Here is an 18032-nt window from a genome sequence, read left to right as displayed (position 1 = left end):
GCGTCGCGAACTACTTCCTCAGTTTTCAACCGATTCCCATAAAACTTGGCACAGATGTGTGCCTTGGGTTGTAGATGTGCAAGACGTATTTTTTGACAGTACCCAAAAGTACGTTGCCATGGTAACGGCATATTATGGGCAAAAATGGGTACAAATCTTGCGTCGCGAACTCCTCCCACAGTTTTTGATCAATTTTTATGAAATTAGGTACAGATGTTCATCTGAATATGTTAATGTGCAAGACACATATTTCCGCAGTGGCAAAAAGTGCGTTGCCATGGTAACGGCATGCTATTGGTAAAATATAGGGCAAAATGCTTCATGGCAAAACTGCTTCATCAGTGTGCTTCCAATTCTCATGGAATTCATATTGAATGTTTGTCTTAGGATATAGGTCAGCATGACACATTTCTTGACAGTGACAAAAAGTATGTTGCCATGGTAACAGCTCACATATTATGAGCCAAAATGATGGAAAATTTTGTGTTGCAAACTACTTCCTCAGTTTTTGCCCAATTTCCATGAAACTTGGTACAGATGTGTGCCTTTGGTTGTAGATGTGCAAGACGCTTTTTTCGACAGTACCTGAAAGTACGTTGCCATGGTAACGGCATATTAATGGCAGAAGATCAAGGAAAGATCTTGTGGATTTAACTACTTCCTCAGTTTTTTGACCAAAGCTTATGAAATGTTGTTTTGACCAGAGCTTATGAAATGTTGTTTGGTGGGGGTATAACCAGTCGCTGTAGCGACATTTCTAGTTTGCATCTGAAGATAAAGGACCTTCTCAGGGTAAAGGCCAAGTTGTTCTCATAAAGCATTCGCATTAGTGGCTGAATGTATTTCACTGGAAGTGACAAAGATGAAGCCTAATGCACTCAATCGAGCGACGCGGAGAAGGAGATGGAGAAATAGTAGAGGTCACCTGACTTCTTATCCACAGGGTCCTTTGGACATGTACCGCATTAATGAGCTTGTCGTAGAGCTGTGATCTTCTACAATGCATGTAAACAAGCATGGCAGGATTTGTAGTTATGTGAATAAACCCTAGACCACCTATTATACATCTTGTACCTGTTCATGTTTGTTATCACTATTTTTTTTTATATACACGTAGGTCTGTTGAAAGAATAATGAAAATCTGTTCTTCTTCCTGTATTGTGCAGAATTTCAGGAGAGTATACTTGCACATTTATGGTTGGCTCTCACACATTACAGACATGAGACTCAAGGCATAACAGTGCACAAAAATATGTATACATGTTTCTAAAAAAAGAGTTTGTACAAATTAAACTCATTCTGTTCTGCCCCGGCTGACTACTTGAAGGTGACATTGTTGATCTTTGTTTTACAGATGTCAGTTGATGTTGGAAATATGCAAACTACTGTTGCAAAACTGTTTGAATTTAGTAATTCAGTTTGTTGAATATTGAAATATTCATAGATCATACACTCTCATTCCATTAGCAATTGGATGATTTCTTGTATGTTTTAGACAGCAATCCTTTATTGGATGTTTGGGAATTTCCAGTTCATTTTAATAGTTGAGCCAGAATGCAAGTTATGTCATGCCATTTTGCAATGTCCATATTTCTCTTTGTAAGCACTTCTATCATTACAAAACTGTGCCATTTCTGTTAAATTTAATTTGCTGCATTAAAGCAGTCTGACCGTGCAGATTGCAATGCATTATCTGTGATGGCTGCTTACAATTCAGAAGTGTACTGCATCATCCAGTATTTGTGATCATCAAGAGAAAATTCTCCATTCTGTGAGGCAGCCGCGGGCACATTAGCCTTGCCTTATCATGCGTGTTCTTCCTCAATCTGCATCCTAAATTGATAGCAATCTTCAGTTTGCTCTGGAAATGCCACGACGAAAAAAAAAAATCCAAATTGTGGGGAATAAGGGGAGTGAGGTCGTCTGTCATTTCTTGATCCAAACTTGTTTTGGGTGCGTGATTGTCAACGGGGCTTCACTCGATTGTTTTTCATCCACATTTGTGTGTTGTTTGCGCGCATCCTGCTTTTGTTCGGGGGGGGGGGGGGGGGAATTCTCATTGGGGATTACTCATGCGTGCATCTACGAAGCACTCCGCTGAAATAACCATGATTTTGCACTTTCGCCCCGGCGTCGCAGAATAATGAGAAGCGAAGCGTCGACTAATCAGGAGGATGATCGTGTCCCCACTCACTTGGTTGTGAGCATAATGGTGTGAAATGCAAGCTGCCGAAGAATTTCAACATCACCCATGATCATAACTACCATGACCTTTTTCAGTCTTAGTTTTAGAATACAGCGGGATATTCCTCCTAGTGAGCTCGTAAATACTGCATTACACTACTCTTGAATGCTGTATTCATCGAGATATGTATCTCTTGTGCTTCATTTGTATCGTGATAAGGTCAATATTTCATAGTTTTGAATTGTTGATGAGTGTGAAAATTCCCTCTGCACTATTCTCCCTTTACTAGGACTCTGGAAAAATGAAATCAACAGTTATACATAGTTTTGATGAGTATGGTATTGTATATCTTGTGTGCTAAGTATGGCTTCAATCATTTTAACCCGTTGAGGATGGACTGATTTTGCTATCAACACGCATTTCCCATAAACACCTGCCTGAGTATACTCAGGACTCGTCATCAATGGGTTAAACATACCCAAATAGTTATCCCAAATCTAACTATGGAGAGGTGCACATTGTTCTTTCCATGGGTCATTGCATTCATAAATCAATCAGATCAACCAATTATGCAATATCTATTTACCTGAAATTAAAAAAAAAGGTAGTTTCTGAATGTTTCTTGAAATCCTTTGCTTTCCACTTAAAAAACTGGTAAAAAATGATTGAATAACCAGATAATTTCTCTTTATAGTATTCTAAGACATGATGGATGATAACATGAAGACATTAAACTTTTCTGCATGGCTCTGGTAGTTAGTGAAAACAGGCACAAGATCCAAGCAACATGTGAACAGTATGATAGAGGTGTTACCTTGAAGTAGGATAAAAATTCCCACCAAAGGGTGTTGCCGGCACTCAAAGCTTAAGTGTCTTGCCGACAGCTTCCCTCAGATAAAATTTTTTAAGTAAAAGTGTCATCCATATTTTACTAAGTGCCCAGTGAAAACCACTCAGGCATTGGTGTAATTCCATAAATATGAAAAGTACCTTTTACATGGTTCGCTTGCATTCAAAGTTAGCTATGAAAGTTGTGGGGGGGGGGGGGATTGATCATGTAGACAATTATTTTGTATAGCCACCTGCAGTGTAGTGTGAAGCCTTTATCTACAATCATCTATACCCATTAACATTCACAATTAGATTTATGTCAAGGTTCTCTTAAGCTTATCTTCGCAATTGAGAGTTATATGAAGAAAAAAGAACACAAGATATATTTATTCCATTCATCTTTGAGCGACATGCATGTACGTATGTGTATGATGATTTTAAGATTTCAAGGCCTAAAAGAATTCATAAAAGACAAAATTATTTTGTTTTCTTTGGTCATGAAATTAAACTACATGTAACTACCAAAAGATATTATTCCTTTTTTTGGGTGTATAAAAAAAAATCAGGTCTTTTGTCTTCCAAGCTCAGTGTGAAAGTGTTCACCATTTCATTTTTGTTGTGGGGGGTGGGGGGGGGGATGTGAGGAATAGGAGGGCATACGGGGTCGGGGGTCGGGGAGGATGTGGATTGAGAGTCAGTGACGTCTAAAGTCTTAAGGTAACTATCTTCAATACATTATCCTCTTCATTTCTGATATAGATAGGTTTTGATTATGCAGCCATTTTGTTATTTTCTTGGGTGTTTTTCTTGTTTTCATAAGCCAGTACTGCCCTGGAGGTGCACACAAGCAGCGATATGACTTGTAAAGGTCAATTTAAGTTAATATTGGTTTGATGTTGGCTGTGCTACATCATCCAGTATATATTCATTTTTAGTCAAACCCTCAAATATTCATCAGATTGGTATATGGTAGAAACAAGCATGTCAATGTGATGGAATAGATGAAGTCAGACATGGCAGTAATTGAGGGCACTGAATCTTGAGTAGTAATTTTGCATTTTATTAGTTTCTGTTCCAGTCAGCATACATTGTACTTACTAGGCTTAGAGGACTTAAATGATATCTGTTGTTCAAAGTCCTCATCCCTTGAAGTCTCTCTGTTCTAACATAATATAGATGATTCAGTATCATTACTAATATCTTTAAAACGTCCTAAAATACAAGACGCCTTTCTTGTCATTAACTGGTTTTGTTTTTGTTTTGTGTGTATGTGTGTCTGTGTTTACTACTATGCTTCTGCCTGTGAACCTCTTTGTTTTTGGATGAACATTTTAATTTTCTATTGTTTTGGCATATTTCCATTGTTTGAATTCCCATTGGTACTAATGTAGTCTTATTGTATAAAACCAAAAATTGTCTTGTGCATTTTAATTTCACGAACTGTGCAAGAGCCAAGATTAACGAGATTAAAATGCATGTTGTCTGCACTGTATGCATCGAATGCCGGTGGTGGCAAATCACGAAAATGTCATGTCGCGAAAAAGGCCATCAGCTCAAATTCGTGGAATTTTCAAGCTACTAACATTTCTGGTTGTACAGTAATTGCATTCCAATCCCTCTTTCTCTTGCTCATCCTATTTGGAGAGAGAAATCAACAATGACTATAGCATATTGTCGGTTGAGAACCAGAAGGGCTTTATTGTAATTTTTTGGGGTAGTGGGTTTTTGGTATCTCTTTGTGAGCTAGATCTCCTTAACATTATGGCATTAATCTTAAAGGACAAGTTCACCTTCATGTACATGTGGATTCAGTGAATGCAACAATATTAGTAGAACACATCAGTGAAAGTTTGAGGAAAATCCGACAATCCGTTCAAAAGTTATGATTTTTTAAGTATATGCGCAATTACTGCTGGATGAGAAGACTACTACAGTGTGTGATGTCACATATGTACAACGATATTATGAAAGTAAAAAGAGAATTTCACAGAATTTTACTTTTTGAATAAAGTGCACATTTCTTGGACTTGTTACTGATGTATGTTAAGGATGATAATATTCCCCTTGCCTTCTGAAAGAGAGAAGTCGATTGTTCTTTTGTTATACGAGAAAAGTGAAAATAAGCTGAATTTTCTTTATACTTTCTTTATACCGTTGTGCTCATGTGACATCACAAGCTATAGTAGTCTTGTCATCCAGCCGTGACTGAGCAGAAACTTTAAAAATTCATAACTTTTGAACGGACTGTCGGATTTTCCTCAAACTTTCACTGATGTGTTCTACTAATATTGCTGCGTTCACTCAACCCACATGTCTATGAAGGTTAACTTGTCCTTTAAATTGTTTGTATTTTCAGTAAAAAAAAAAATCAAAACCACAAGGGTGCTGTCTTATCCAATGTTTGGAACAATACTTATAAATCTACCCACTTTCAATGAAATTAAACTTATATGAGAATTGATTGTTTCATTTTAGTTTAGCTCAAATCTTAGAACACACAGTAGTAGTGCCCTCTTGGTTCTTAGTTGACCATATGTGACCGTGCACCTCAAAACGAACATAAAGTCGCACGCACTGATTTTGCGTGAGGACTGAAAACAAGTGAAATGGGTCAACCTAGCCGAACTTGACTTTTTCATATTTTCTGAAAGAGCGGGTCTTCTTTTACATTATGCTAAAATTTGGTATCATAAAACGGGCAGGAAAGAGTGATTTTTTTAGCAGTTTATCTCGAACATTTTTGGTAGAATAGTGTGATTAGGTGTGTCTTTAGAATCCCTTTTTCATTTCTGAAAAACCTTGTCCACACTCTTCACTTTCAACTCTAATAACTTTTGAAAGGATAGTGCTCCTGCTTTGAAAGTTGGCATTAATTATGGAAAGAATGTGTTAATGAGGCATGCTTAATTTCAGTTTAATCTGGTAATCCCTTCATTGTTGTTACTCTAGTGGTTTACTTCCTGTTTTTTGTCCCATTCATCGCACAGCCAGCACGGTTTGGTAAAGATTAAACGCTTGAATAGACACTGTACTTCAGAGCCTCTTTTCTCAGTTCACACTTTTCCTGAGTTTGTGCTTTCTTTCCAATATTTAGATAGGTTAGGAGAGTCCATTTGATTTGAGTTATACATCATTTTAAGGCTTAAAGTCTGCTATTTCAGAATATGGTCTTAACTAAAAATTCATGTTTGGCGACTTTTTGTTTGTTTTGAGGTGCAGGGTCACATATGAGAATTGATTGTTTCATTTTCATTTAGCTCAAATCTTAGAACACACAGTAGTAGTGCCCTCTTGGTTCTTTAATAGTTTACCATATAAACACTCTCCTTCACACAAGCTCATGTTTCTCTCCTGTGTTCTTTGTAGTGCTCCTTCAGAAATGTGACCCAGTATTTAGACCTTGCAAAAGCATCATGTTTCAGGAAGCTGAGCCAATATGTGCCAAAATTATCTCCTCTATGTCTGTCCTGGAAAGATGTTAACTTCCTGTGCTCTTCTTCTCTCTCCCCATCTCCCCCCCCCCCTCTTTATTTATCTATCTGTTTTTCAGTCTCCTGTGTTTTCGTTCTTATAACTGTTGAAAAATGATAGTTTTACTACTCATTTTATACATATACACATGTAATAGTAGGTAAACATATTGGAATACAAATTATATTCGTTCTTATAACTGTTGAAAAATGATAGTTTTACAACTCATACCAACTCAACTCATACCATAGCAGGTAAACATATTGGAATACAAATTATTTCATTCTTATAGCTGTTGAAAAATGATGGTTTTACAACTCATTTTATACATATAATATGATAGTAGGTAAACATTTTGGAATACAAATTAAAAGACCCTGAACCCATTGAGGATGGACTGATTTTGCTACAACACACATTTCCCATAGACACCTGCCCGAATATACTTGGGACTCGTCCTCAATGGGTTAAAAAAGAAATTCTAGTGTCCGATAGTTTCAATATCAAATATCCCAGTATCTAAATGGATTGAAAATTGAATGTGATTACACTAATCTGGCATATATCCAAATTTAAGATGGGGTTCTTACTGCATACATGACACGATTTGTCATTAATGAGACAATCTTCAAAACGTGTGTTTGATTTTTCTTCCCATTGCGTCAAGTATGGCTACAGGTTCAAGCAATTATGAATGGAATTTGTTTGCATTCAAACATTGCAGCAGAAAATCAGTGGTTTTTTTCAAATGTAAAAGTAAATGTTTGGTTTCCAGCTAACATGGTAGTGGGGCTTTAAGTCACTAGGATAACGGCTCTTTCATCACACAGTCGACAACAACGGGATCCGGTTGTTGGTGTTGATAACGATGGAGTGTCATAATCACAGCTATGCCATACCTTCCCTCACAGGAAATATTACGGGCGTCATAGCAGGACCTTGTAATAACCTCCCTTTTTCTGTTACTATAGAGTGTTTTGTTTTGTTTTGTATTTCAGCTGACCTGGAAATGTCAGGGTTTTTTTTTTAGTCTTCTCCTGATTTATTTCATTACGTAGTAATATTTTTGCTATCCACACCTGGTAGACTATGGAAATATTGATAGTTGGCAGTGTATCGTATGCCTTATCTCCCAACCTGTAGTTTTGTGCACATCTATGTGTTTTTTTATAACATTCTAAAGAAGAGGCAAAGACATTTTGTGCACCCTCTCAGTATCAATATTCTTTTATTTGTAGGTGGCTCATGGACAGAATGATCAACTGAAATGTTTGGAATCTTTAAATAGTCGATTTTGCATAATCCAACCCTCTTTTTTGGTACCTCTATCCTGGGCTCGTAATCAGGCTCATATTCCTGTTTAACACTGTTATAGGAATATGAAATCACTTAGGCTTCATTTCAGACTGAACCATAAATATATAGAGACAACAGCTTCTTGCCAGTCAATATCACTGGCATTTTTGAGAAGGCTGCTTTCCATTTTCTCTCATACCACAGCTAGAAATGTTGATAAGAATTAATGCCTTCTACCTTAAAGTACCAGGTGGTTTGTGATATCAAATAATCTTAAATCATCTTTGCAAACTATGTCCATGACTATGATTATGTTAGATAACTCTCGTGAAAATTCTGACCATAAAAACTGCTTCTTACTAATTTTGGAGAAGAGAAACATAAGACCTTCCTATGGACTGATGCCTAAAGGTTGTAGAAATTGTGCCACCTGTTCTGTGTTTTGGGGTTTTCCCCACATTGTATATACCTCAAGTCAACATACACTTTACCTTTATTTATAAGTTGCTGCTATTGCTTGTTTTAAAAATTCCTGGCCATGGTGTGTCGATTTATGAGAGCCACGTGAAAAGACGTGGGGAGGAAACCTGCTGGCGGGACTGATTTCGTCCCTCGTGCGTTCCCACGATAGCTTCGTTTAGAAGCCACGGCTGACAGCGAGCCTGACGGGCCGATAATTCCAGCATCCTTCAAATTAATTCCTGCGTTAGCATTCATAATTCATGTCTACTGATTGAGTCCTTGGTTGTGTTCACACTGCACTACAGTTAGCACGAACTAGCTCCACATTTAATTCTTTGAACAAAATATCCTTATGCAGTGTAGGTCTTTCGTTGGAACTTGTTTATTTGTGAAGAACCAATTTTGACAACACACTCAGACATAAGCCCCATATCTGCTCTTTTTGTATTGGCACAATTTTGATGCCTTTGTGAAGGTAGAAATAACTTTGCAATCCCATTAATCATAAGAATTGGTAAGGAGTATAACACTTCATTTTTATTCAAGCTTTATTCTGAGTCGTTTTCCATTTTGCTGTGCATTTATCAAATGCTGAAGGTAATTTAATCTTACAGGATGGTCACTTAAGCTTAATTGCTGCTGGTCAGGGTTATCAATGGCTGACTGTTATGAGATATGATGTACAGTGTGTAGTAGGGTATGGTTTTTAAACAGTATCTACCACCTGTGCATTAAGCAGACATAATTTTTCTAGTATCAGTGATGGCTGATTATGTATATTGTATTATAGCATTGTGCCATGATCTAAAGGCGTGATGTTAATCCAGTGTGGACATGCTGTCAAAGTTGAAACGGCTAGACTCTTCCCTCAAAATCTTTCAGCTGTCCTTGCTTCTGAGCTGTCACATTCTCAGTCCTCTATCCCCCATTTGCTCTTCTCGCGCTTTCCGCTGATCTCAAAATTAGGGACGAAAGCTCAACTGTTCGGGCCGGTGCTCCCCAGGAAGGGATGATACAAGAATAAAAGAGGGAATAGTTTGGCGTAATGTGGGATGCCGTGAGTAATGAAATATTTCCCCCATTTTTTGTCTGTGTTCGGAGTAAATTCAGGGACCTGAACAAGCTCTGTGGGTACGGGGCAGAGCGAAGGATTACAGTAATTGAGTGAGAGGAAGTATTCACCGAAAGCCGTCTAATCCAGAAATTGAGCAGTTCTGGCAATTCGCCTGTGACACATTTTGGTGCTGTGGCTGACGCGGTGTTCCGAGGTTGTGGGTGATGCACTTGGGGGACTAATGTACTTCATGTACACATATGTGTTTATGTCTGCTCTTCCTCATTGTAGTCAATGCATAGACAGTTTTCCATTGGGCTCTAAAACAACCGCAGGACATATGCTTTATTGTATATGCAAAATTTGTTGCGCTTTGTATAAATCATGGCACTACATCAAATGTAAATTTCACATTCCAGAAAATTCAGCAAGTATATTTGCTCTAATCTTTTGAAAACACAAATCAATTAATCACATGGTCACACTTAATTGGGCACATTGTCCAGCACTGGAGACAATAGAGGCATTGTGAGTGTTGCCATTTTGAGGAGAAACAGTGCGAGAGAGATTACTGGAGTAAAGAGAAACAACAGACCAATCATCCATACACCACTACTAATGCAATAATTTAACAAATGACTGCAGATGATGGCAGTAGTTATAGCAACGGTAGGTATCATGATACTCATGGTAATGGCATTTAAAATGATGACAGGATAATGATGCTGGTGGTGTTGGTGGTGATGATGATAGTGGTGATGGTGTTGATAATGGTTATTGTGATGATGTTGATGGTGATGATAGGGATATTGTTGATTGTGATGATGGTGATGATGACAGTTATCAGGATAATAATAATTGTGATGATTATATTGATGGTGATATATGATGATGGTGATGAAAGTGGTGATGATGATACTGGTAACAGTGGTGATAGTGATGATGATGATGATGATGATTATGATCATGGTGATGATGATGATGATGGTGGTAATGATGATACAGATAATGATGACTTTATGCCTAATAATGATGGTAATAAAATAATCAACTTTTAAGAGGCTCATGACATTGAAAACAGCACAGCATCACAAGAGCTCTCACAGTTGGCATGCCCTTAAGTGACCTGAATTAGTCTGACATTCATGGTTGGGATTGATCACCCTGGCAAGATGGATCGATGAACAGCAAGGGAAGGTGGTGGCGCTTCACAAAGAGCTCCATAAACTTTCTTAGGTGTGACCCTGGGCAGCTGATACTGGGTCGTATGCCCCGATGACGCATTATCACACGTTTAGGTGATTGTCGCTAGGAGACTGATAGAATTTGGCAGGCATTCTCTATGAAATGGTAAAGATGGTATTCCTCGCTAAGGCACCTGACAACTTCCAGAAAATTTCGTCCAGGGCATCTTAGGTGAGGCATTTGCCAAGTTAAGCATTTGCCAATGCTTCATGAAATTACTGCTACTTTTTAGCACCTCTTGACTTTGTTACGAAAACAAAATGCCTTTAAGGTTTGTTGGGGTTTTGCTTAGTACCTTCCTGTTTAATAAGAACATGATTATTGATTTTTGCACGTTTTGTATTGACTCTAACTTGATTAATGCTGAAAGTTTTATGGTATGATTTACTTTATTCTTAAAACACAAGATTCGATTTTCACTTTCCAGTATTAAAAAAAAGAAGAAAAATGCTCGAACTCCTTTGAGATCCATAATGGATACAAATTGATTTTGATAGTGCCTCAACCAAACATGTATGATCTAGTCTGACCATGGAGCTACACTAGCTCCATGGTCTGACTAATATTGCATATGAAGCCATGTAGAGCTGTTTTTTCCTTGGTGTTGAAATCTGTTTTGTATTTGAGTCCTTTATTGCTTGGGTCTCAATCCACCCTTGTAAAAAGAAAAAGAAGAAGAAGAAGAAAAAAAAACCACGTCCAGACAACTAATTATAGATCTATATGGCCCAACACAGGATGTGAGGGAAATCTGAAAATGTAACTGATGTGGAGCAAGTGCCTAGGGGCGCTGCAGACAGCAGTGGAGAGGTTTTCTTGGGGTTCTAGTCTTCAAACCATCTGGTCTGGCATCGACTGAACATCACAAAGCACCATTGCTCAGAAGAAAAGAAAGATGTTGTCTGTTGTAGAACAATGGGAAACTTCAATTTAACTTCAAATTCAAATGGCATAATTGACTGATGTGGTTACAAAATTTAACAGTGTAAATATGAATTAAACTTGAGATCATGTTCTTGCTGTGTAACTGTGGAAGTGTAATTGCACTGTGCTAATATGGCATGTCAATTCAGACATTTTAATGAAAACAGTATTTCACTCATTTACACTTGACATATCTGGTATTGAGTTTATCACCAGACTTCATCATTGTGTTCCATTTTAGTTAAAGGGATGATATAGTTATGGTTGAGATTGGGGATTCAGATCTTAAGTTTTTGTGAGATAACTGAAACCATTTATGAAACATGAAAGAGCATACAATTCTAAGAGGAATTCAGAGTTACTGAAGATTGATTTTGAAATGGATGAGAAATTCGAAAACAAAGAAGTCGTAATGAAAGATGGGACCCATTATTAGGACCACTTTGTTTCACTATGTTTTGGGATATTGCAGCCATTTTAATTTCAATTTTCATCAAATAAAGTTTGAATACCCCTTAGAATTGTATGCTCTTGAATATTTTGTAAGAGATTTCTAATTTTATCTTCCAAAACAAGTTGAAGTCTTAATCCCCCATCTCACCCAAAACTATGCCATCTCTTGAATAGTAGATCAAAATGTCTCAGGGATTGTAGTGTTACCATTGGTGATATTGCACTAAAGTGTTTGAAGGGATGTAGACTGATATTAAAAACAAGGTTAGTAGTGTCTGACTGTACATTTCACCCTTAACCTGTTGAGGATAATTTGATTTTACTACAACACACATTTCTCGTAGACACCAGCCCGAGTTTACCCACGACTTGGTGTTCGACGGGTTATAAAGTTCTTTACTGCCATCTCACAAATCTCATCCTTACCTGCCTATCAGTTCTTACCAACATCTCATCCTTACCTGCCTATCAGTGCTTACCAACATCTCATCCTTACCTGCCTATCAGTTCTTACCAACATCTCATCCTTACCTGCCTATCAGTTCTTACCAACATCTCTTCCTTACCTGCCTATCAGTTCTTACCAACATCTCATCCTTACCTGCCTATCAGTTCTTACCAACATCTCTTCCTTACCTGCCTATCAGTTCTTACCAACATCTCTTCCTTACCTGCCTATCAGTGCTTACCAACATCTCATCCTTACCTGCCTATCAGTTCTTACCAACATCTCTTCCTTACCTGCCTATCAGTGCTTACCAACATCTCATCCTTACCTGCCTATCAGTTCTTACCAACATCTCATCCTTACCTGCCTATCAGTGCTTACCAACATCTCATCCTTACCTGCCTATCAGTGCTTACCAACATCTCATCTTTACCTGCCTATCAGTTCTTACCAACATCTCATCCTTACCTGCCTATCAGTTCTTACCAACATCTCTTCCTTACCTGCCTATCAGTTCTTACCAACATCTCATCCTTACCTGCCTATCAGTGCTTACCAACATCTCATCTTTACCTGCCTATCAGTTCTTACCAACATCTCATCCTTACCTGCCTATCAGTTCTTACCAACATCTCATCCTTACCTGCCTATCAGTTCTTACCAACATCTCTTCCTCTGAAGTCTTCCAAGTCTTTTTTTCCTTCATCTTCTCCCTTTTCTTTCCAGCATCTGTATCTTCCCTTTCTTCTATCATTTTTTTAAACCCTAAAGATGATATTTTCATTTAAACCTCCACGTCTCTTGTTTATATTCTCTTCTCATCTCTACTCTTCATCTTCCTGTGTATATCCTTCCCCCATTTCCTTTCTCTATTATACGCCATATATTTCACAAGTCTACATTTTCGCGAATCGGGAATTCCCGATGATTTCGCAAGTGGTTAAATACGCGATCATGGAGTCCTGTACTGAACGGAGATGTGTACTCGCGTACGTAACGTTCACATCGGGATCAGAGTCAATATTTTCGCATGTCTTCAATTTTGCAAAATTTGCGAAAAAAAAAACCTCGCAAAATATTTGGCGTATACAGTAACCCTTTGAGGATGGACTGATTTTGCTACGACACACATTTCCCTTAGACACCTGCCCGAGTATACTCGGGACTCGTCCTCAATGGGTTAAAAGCAACTATGTTTCTCGTTCATTTGTTCATTCTATATGTGAGCTTACACATGTATCTCATTCTTCTGTCATTTTTACCTCCCTTCTCTTCCTCCACAAGTCATGTACACAGGCCTATATTAATGCTCCCACAAGCTCATTAATTGGCAAAAAGTAAGAGAATTGGCTTAACCCAATGAAGACTAATTCAAGGTACATTGTATACTCAGGCAGGTGTCTACACATGGGAAATGTGTGTTACAGCAAAATCAGTTCTTCCTCGATGGGTTAAGATTGCCAGTGCTGACTGTCATGTGATGTCATCATTTCCCCATTTTTTTCAAAATCTGTTTTAACTTCTATACCTACACTGTGAAGACATAACCTGAATGATTTTGCTGCAGGGCAGGAGGTACATTGTATGGAGCAGCTCATCTAACAGTCTCTTCTTCTCTTCCAAACTTGGAATTCCAGCCATTGATTTCCTGTTCAAACATCTGAGCCCAGAAAAGTCAGGGGGCGACTATGGACAGCTTTAAGCACATTGATTTTCACCTGGAGCCCTTAATGTTCTCCTTGGTGAATCCAAAATGGTAGAATGACACCGACATGTACCCCCTGAGGCCAGTGATGTTCTCCCGTTATTTTTTCTGCCTTTTTATATCCAACCATCCCCCCTGAATGTCAATCTGAGATCGCGACTTTCTGCGGGGCGCATTGATTTTTGCCCGTGTTCGGGGGCAAAGTTGATTTGATCACCTGAATGAAGGTAGTTTCCACAGTTGTGGCTGTGCCCGGCAGGCTGTGTGATTTGGTGTTTGTGGAGGAAATGGTTATTGGCGTGAATAGCATGCGAATCTGAATGAGACGCAAGCTGTGTGAGACTCTAATGGCTGGATCCTGTCTGAATGGCTTCACCTGAATAATCATTTCTTGGTGTGTACGCAGGTATGCTTCTATGATTTTTTTTTTCTTGATGTCACCTGCGTATTTATTTATGCTAAACAAGCCCCTATCAGGATGCTAAAGGTCCATTTAGGCAAGGGTACATGTACTGTCCTATATATTGATATGTTTGCTTGCATAGAATCTCAAATGTGGAATATATTCCAACGTTTGAAGTTCAGTGAAGATTTAGGGGAGATATCCTCATTAGAATGCTTTAATGAATGTTCTCATCTGCAAAATTAAAAAGTAGTAAAGTTCTGTAGAGATACACTCTAAAATGTGTGTGTGTATGTGAAATTCATTGAAATTGGACCACTGAAAAAAAAAAATGTTTCCATTTTCAGTATTGGTTTTAACATGCAAATATTAGTTTATTATTTATACACTAATTAATTTTGCAATTAATGCCAACTGCTTGTCAGTAATTAAGATGCATTTTCTTTTTTTATTTCATTCTCTCCCTGCACAAATCACACATTTTGGTTGCATGAATAAGTATGTTCTTGATAATCTTAGAAACACATAAGTGTGAATGAAATTGTCTAACATCATCTCATGAAGAATATAAGAAGGAAGAGATAATATCCTAGACCTGAGCCGATTTTTTTTTTTTGTCCTACTTAGTGGAATGTCGGGTAAAATTAAACCATTTTTGTGTTTATCATTATCCTTTTCTGCTTGACATTTCACAGCCATCAGAGCTAATCGTTCTCAAATTCCAGTCCAAGTTTTGTATCAAATATCTGGCCATTGACGTGTAAAGCATGGGATATTAATTGACGCTAGGGTAATTGGAGGTGACGAGCTGTGATCTCACACGACACCAGACAGGTGGCCAGATTGGTTAGCCTCAAATCATAGCATCAAAATGTAAAGGAAAGGGGTGGGGGAGGGTAAGGATCGGTAGCAGGTGAACCTGATATACTGGGGTGGGGGTTGGGAGTTTTAGGGAGTCTTGACGGAGAGATAGGGGTAAAGGAAAAAGGGTGGTGTATGGAGAGAGGGAGGGGAAAGTGGGGAGTGGAAGAGTAGAGGGGAAATAAGCTGGGGTAGGGAGAGAGAAGGAGATGCAGTTGTAGAGGAAAAGGGATGACTAGCAGAAAAGGAAAAGTTAGGGAGGGAGAATGGTGAGGGAAGGATGGAGGGGAGGAGAGGGTGGTCTTAGGGAAGGGGAGGGAGGGATGAGAGTGGAGGTTGAAAGTGAATATGTGAAATATTCATTTGTGTTCTGTAGATTGTCTTTGAAATGCTTGTATCTGTTCCTTCTCTTTTCTATTTCTCAAACAGGGCCATTGGAGTTATCACATATATATTGTAAGTATTACTATTTTTTTTCTATTTTACCATTTTTTAGTAAAATACATATTTTAATGTGGATCATTATGGTACTAGCAAACATAACCAGGGCTCTCAAACTGCAATGTAGGTTTGAATGGCACAGTACCATGATGACTACATTTTCTTAAAAGCTGTTCCCACAAATTCCCACTTTATCAGATGCACTCGGTTCCTGTTATGTATATCACCTAAACCATAAACAACTGGGCTTGAATGTTTTTAAATGTTTGAGTTTTAGCCCAGTGAACTTGAAAAACAAATTTAGCTATTTAAAGCAATTTCTGTGCAAATTTGATTACAGGTATAGCAGTGTAATGCATCCATGCATGAAAGATTTATACAACAGCTCACTTCCACACCCATCTGACAGTGAATGGTCCTTTCTTATGCACATTTGTTAAAACTTATTGTCAAGAATTAAAGGGATTGTACAGTTTTGGTTGAGACCTAATTTCAGGTTTCTAACATTTTTTGGTGAGATAATAAGAAACCTCTTATGAAATATGAAAGAGCATGTAACTCCATGAGGAATTCAACGTTTATTTGATGAAAATTGTTTTTGAAATGGCTGAGATATCCAAAACAGAGCGATTCTAATAAAGTGTGGGACCCACACTTTATTACGATCGCTTTGTTTTACTTTGTTTTATGGATGTTTCAGTCATTCCAAACCCGATTTTCATCAAATGAACTTTGACTTCCTCTTAAAATGGTATGCTCTGTACTATTTCATAAGTGTTTTCTTGGTATCTCGCAAAAAGTTAAAAGCTCAATTCTCATCTCCACCAATACTGTACCATCCCTTTAATGAAGAGTTATACAAAGAAAGGTGGAGGGTGAGTTAAATCTGCAGACCATGGAAGACTTATGGCTTGGATTCACATGGTTTCTCACAAACAAAGTGTAACTGTGGTGAATGTACTGAAATAACTTTTATATTTATTTTTTTTTTGTCAAGTAATTCATGCAATGTGAGTATTCTTCTTTTTTAATGTGAACAAAGGGTTGTGCAGTCATGTCTTGATTCACGTGGCAAGGGAAGGTTGCTGAGTGTCATGAATAAAAGTTGATAAGATCTGGCTAGCCTCTCTTCCAGGCTTTGACTGTAGACAGTTATGTGTAGTGACAGTAGTCTTCATCAAGGACTTCATCAGTTACTCTGTAGTGCAATGGACATACCGTTGCATGATGTGCTTTTAATTTACAGTATGTACGTAATATGTTTGTCTGTATGGCTACATTAACCTTTCTTTCTTGTCCCCCCCCCCCCCCCCCAACAGATTTTGGGGGTGGGGGGGGGGGGGGGGTTAAATCATATTATCTAGTATTCATTGTGTGTATTTCATAAAGTAGAATAAAATCTTTTTATTCATGTGAGCCATATTTTGGGTCATATACCATTACATTGCATATTTCAGCTGCAGAGTTATCAAAAGCCTCAAATCACTGCATTCCTAGCTAATCCTGCAATTTGGCAACACAATTTAGAAGATTGAAGTTAGCAACAAAGTTTTTTTTTAGGACTCTATCTTTTCTTTAGAGAGAAATCTAGAGGGGTGGGGGTGGGGGAAACACTTAATCCTGAGCAAGGTGTAGTAAGACGAACATTTGAGGCCAACTTGTCACCGCATGGTCAGATTTCAGTGACTAAGATCTTAAGCAAGGTGAGACAAGGTTGACAGTGATATGAGGATGTTTCCTGCTCAGGTAGTGAGTTTTCTCTTCCCTCCTTTTGTTTCTACTTTCATCGTCAAAGCACGTCATGTGATGTGACTATGAAAGGATAGTAGGGGCTAATCTCACTGACCGGCTGAAAACAAGCAGTGGTCATGTGACTGAGGTTCCTCGGGCTGATGTTTTGCCTGTCTGCATACCTGCAACCTGCACTGCTGGCTGCATTCAATCAATTATAGTTTTTTCAACTTTATGGTATTTATGAAACTAGAAAAGCACTCTGAGAGCGCAGACCGCCTCCACCAAGCAGCTACTTTCTACCGATGATTTTGCTCTTCCCAAAGAGATTTTTCTCCTCTCCACCACTGGGGAAAAGCTCTTTGGGCTCTTCCATAGAGATCGATTTCCACCCATAGGTATACATGCTGAAAAATTGCCTAATTTTCCAATGTGGAAGCCTTTGTTACGTCATAAACCCTCAGCTGCGCGGCGCGCCTCGCCCTAGCAGAAAGTGGAGCACGCATTTTAGTTCGCGTATGT

The 18032-nt window shown here is 38.3% G+C and overlaps 1 protein-coding gene across 1 annotated transcript in view; it reads left to right on the top strand.

Annotated features, from left to right (window-relative positions):
- LOC139726499 (death-associated protein kinase 1-like) overlaps nt 1-18032 on the top strand; it is a 164500-nt gene that overhangs the window by 53510 nt on the left and 92958 nt on the right. The window contains exon 6 of the mRNA XM_071637456.1: nt 15768-15794. Coding sequence (XP_071493557.1) covers nt 15768-15794 — 27 coding nt within the window. The remainder of the gene's footprint in view (nt 1-15767; nt 15795-18032) is intronic.

The sequence above is a fragment of the Diadema antillarum genome, unplaced genomic scaffold (genome assembly GCF_040938485.1).
Source record: "Diadema antillarum isolate AM-2024a unplaced genomic scaffold, OU_Dant_1.0 seq00000085_RagTag, whole genome shotgun sequence".
NCBI classification, from domain to species: domain Eukaryota; kingdom Metazoa; phylum Echinodermata; class Echinoidea; order Diadematoida; family Diadematidae; genus Diadema; species Diadema antillarum.
Note: the sequence above shows the minus strand (reverse complement) of the source record. Positions and strands in the feature narration are given on the sequence as shown.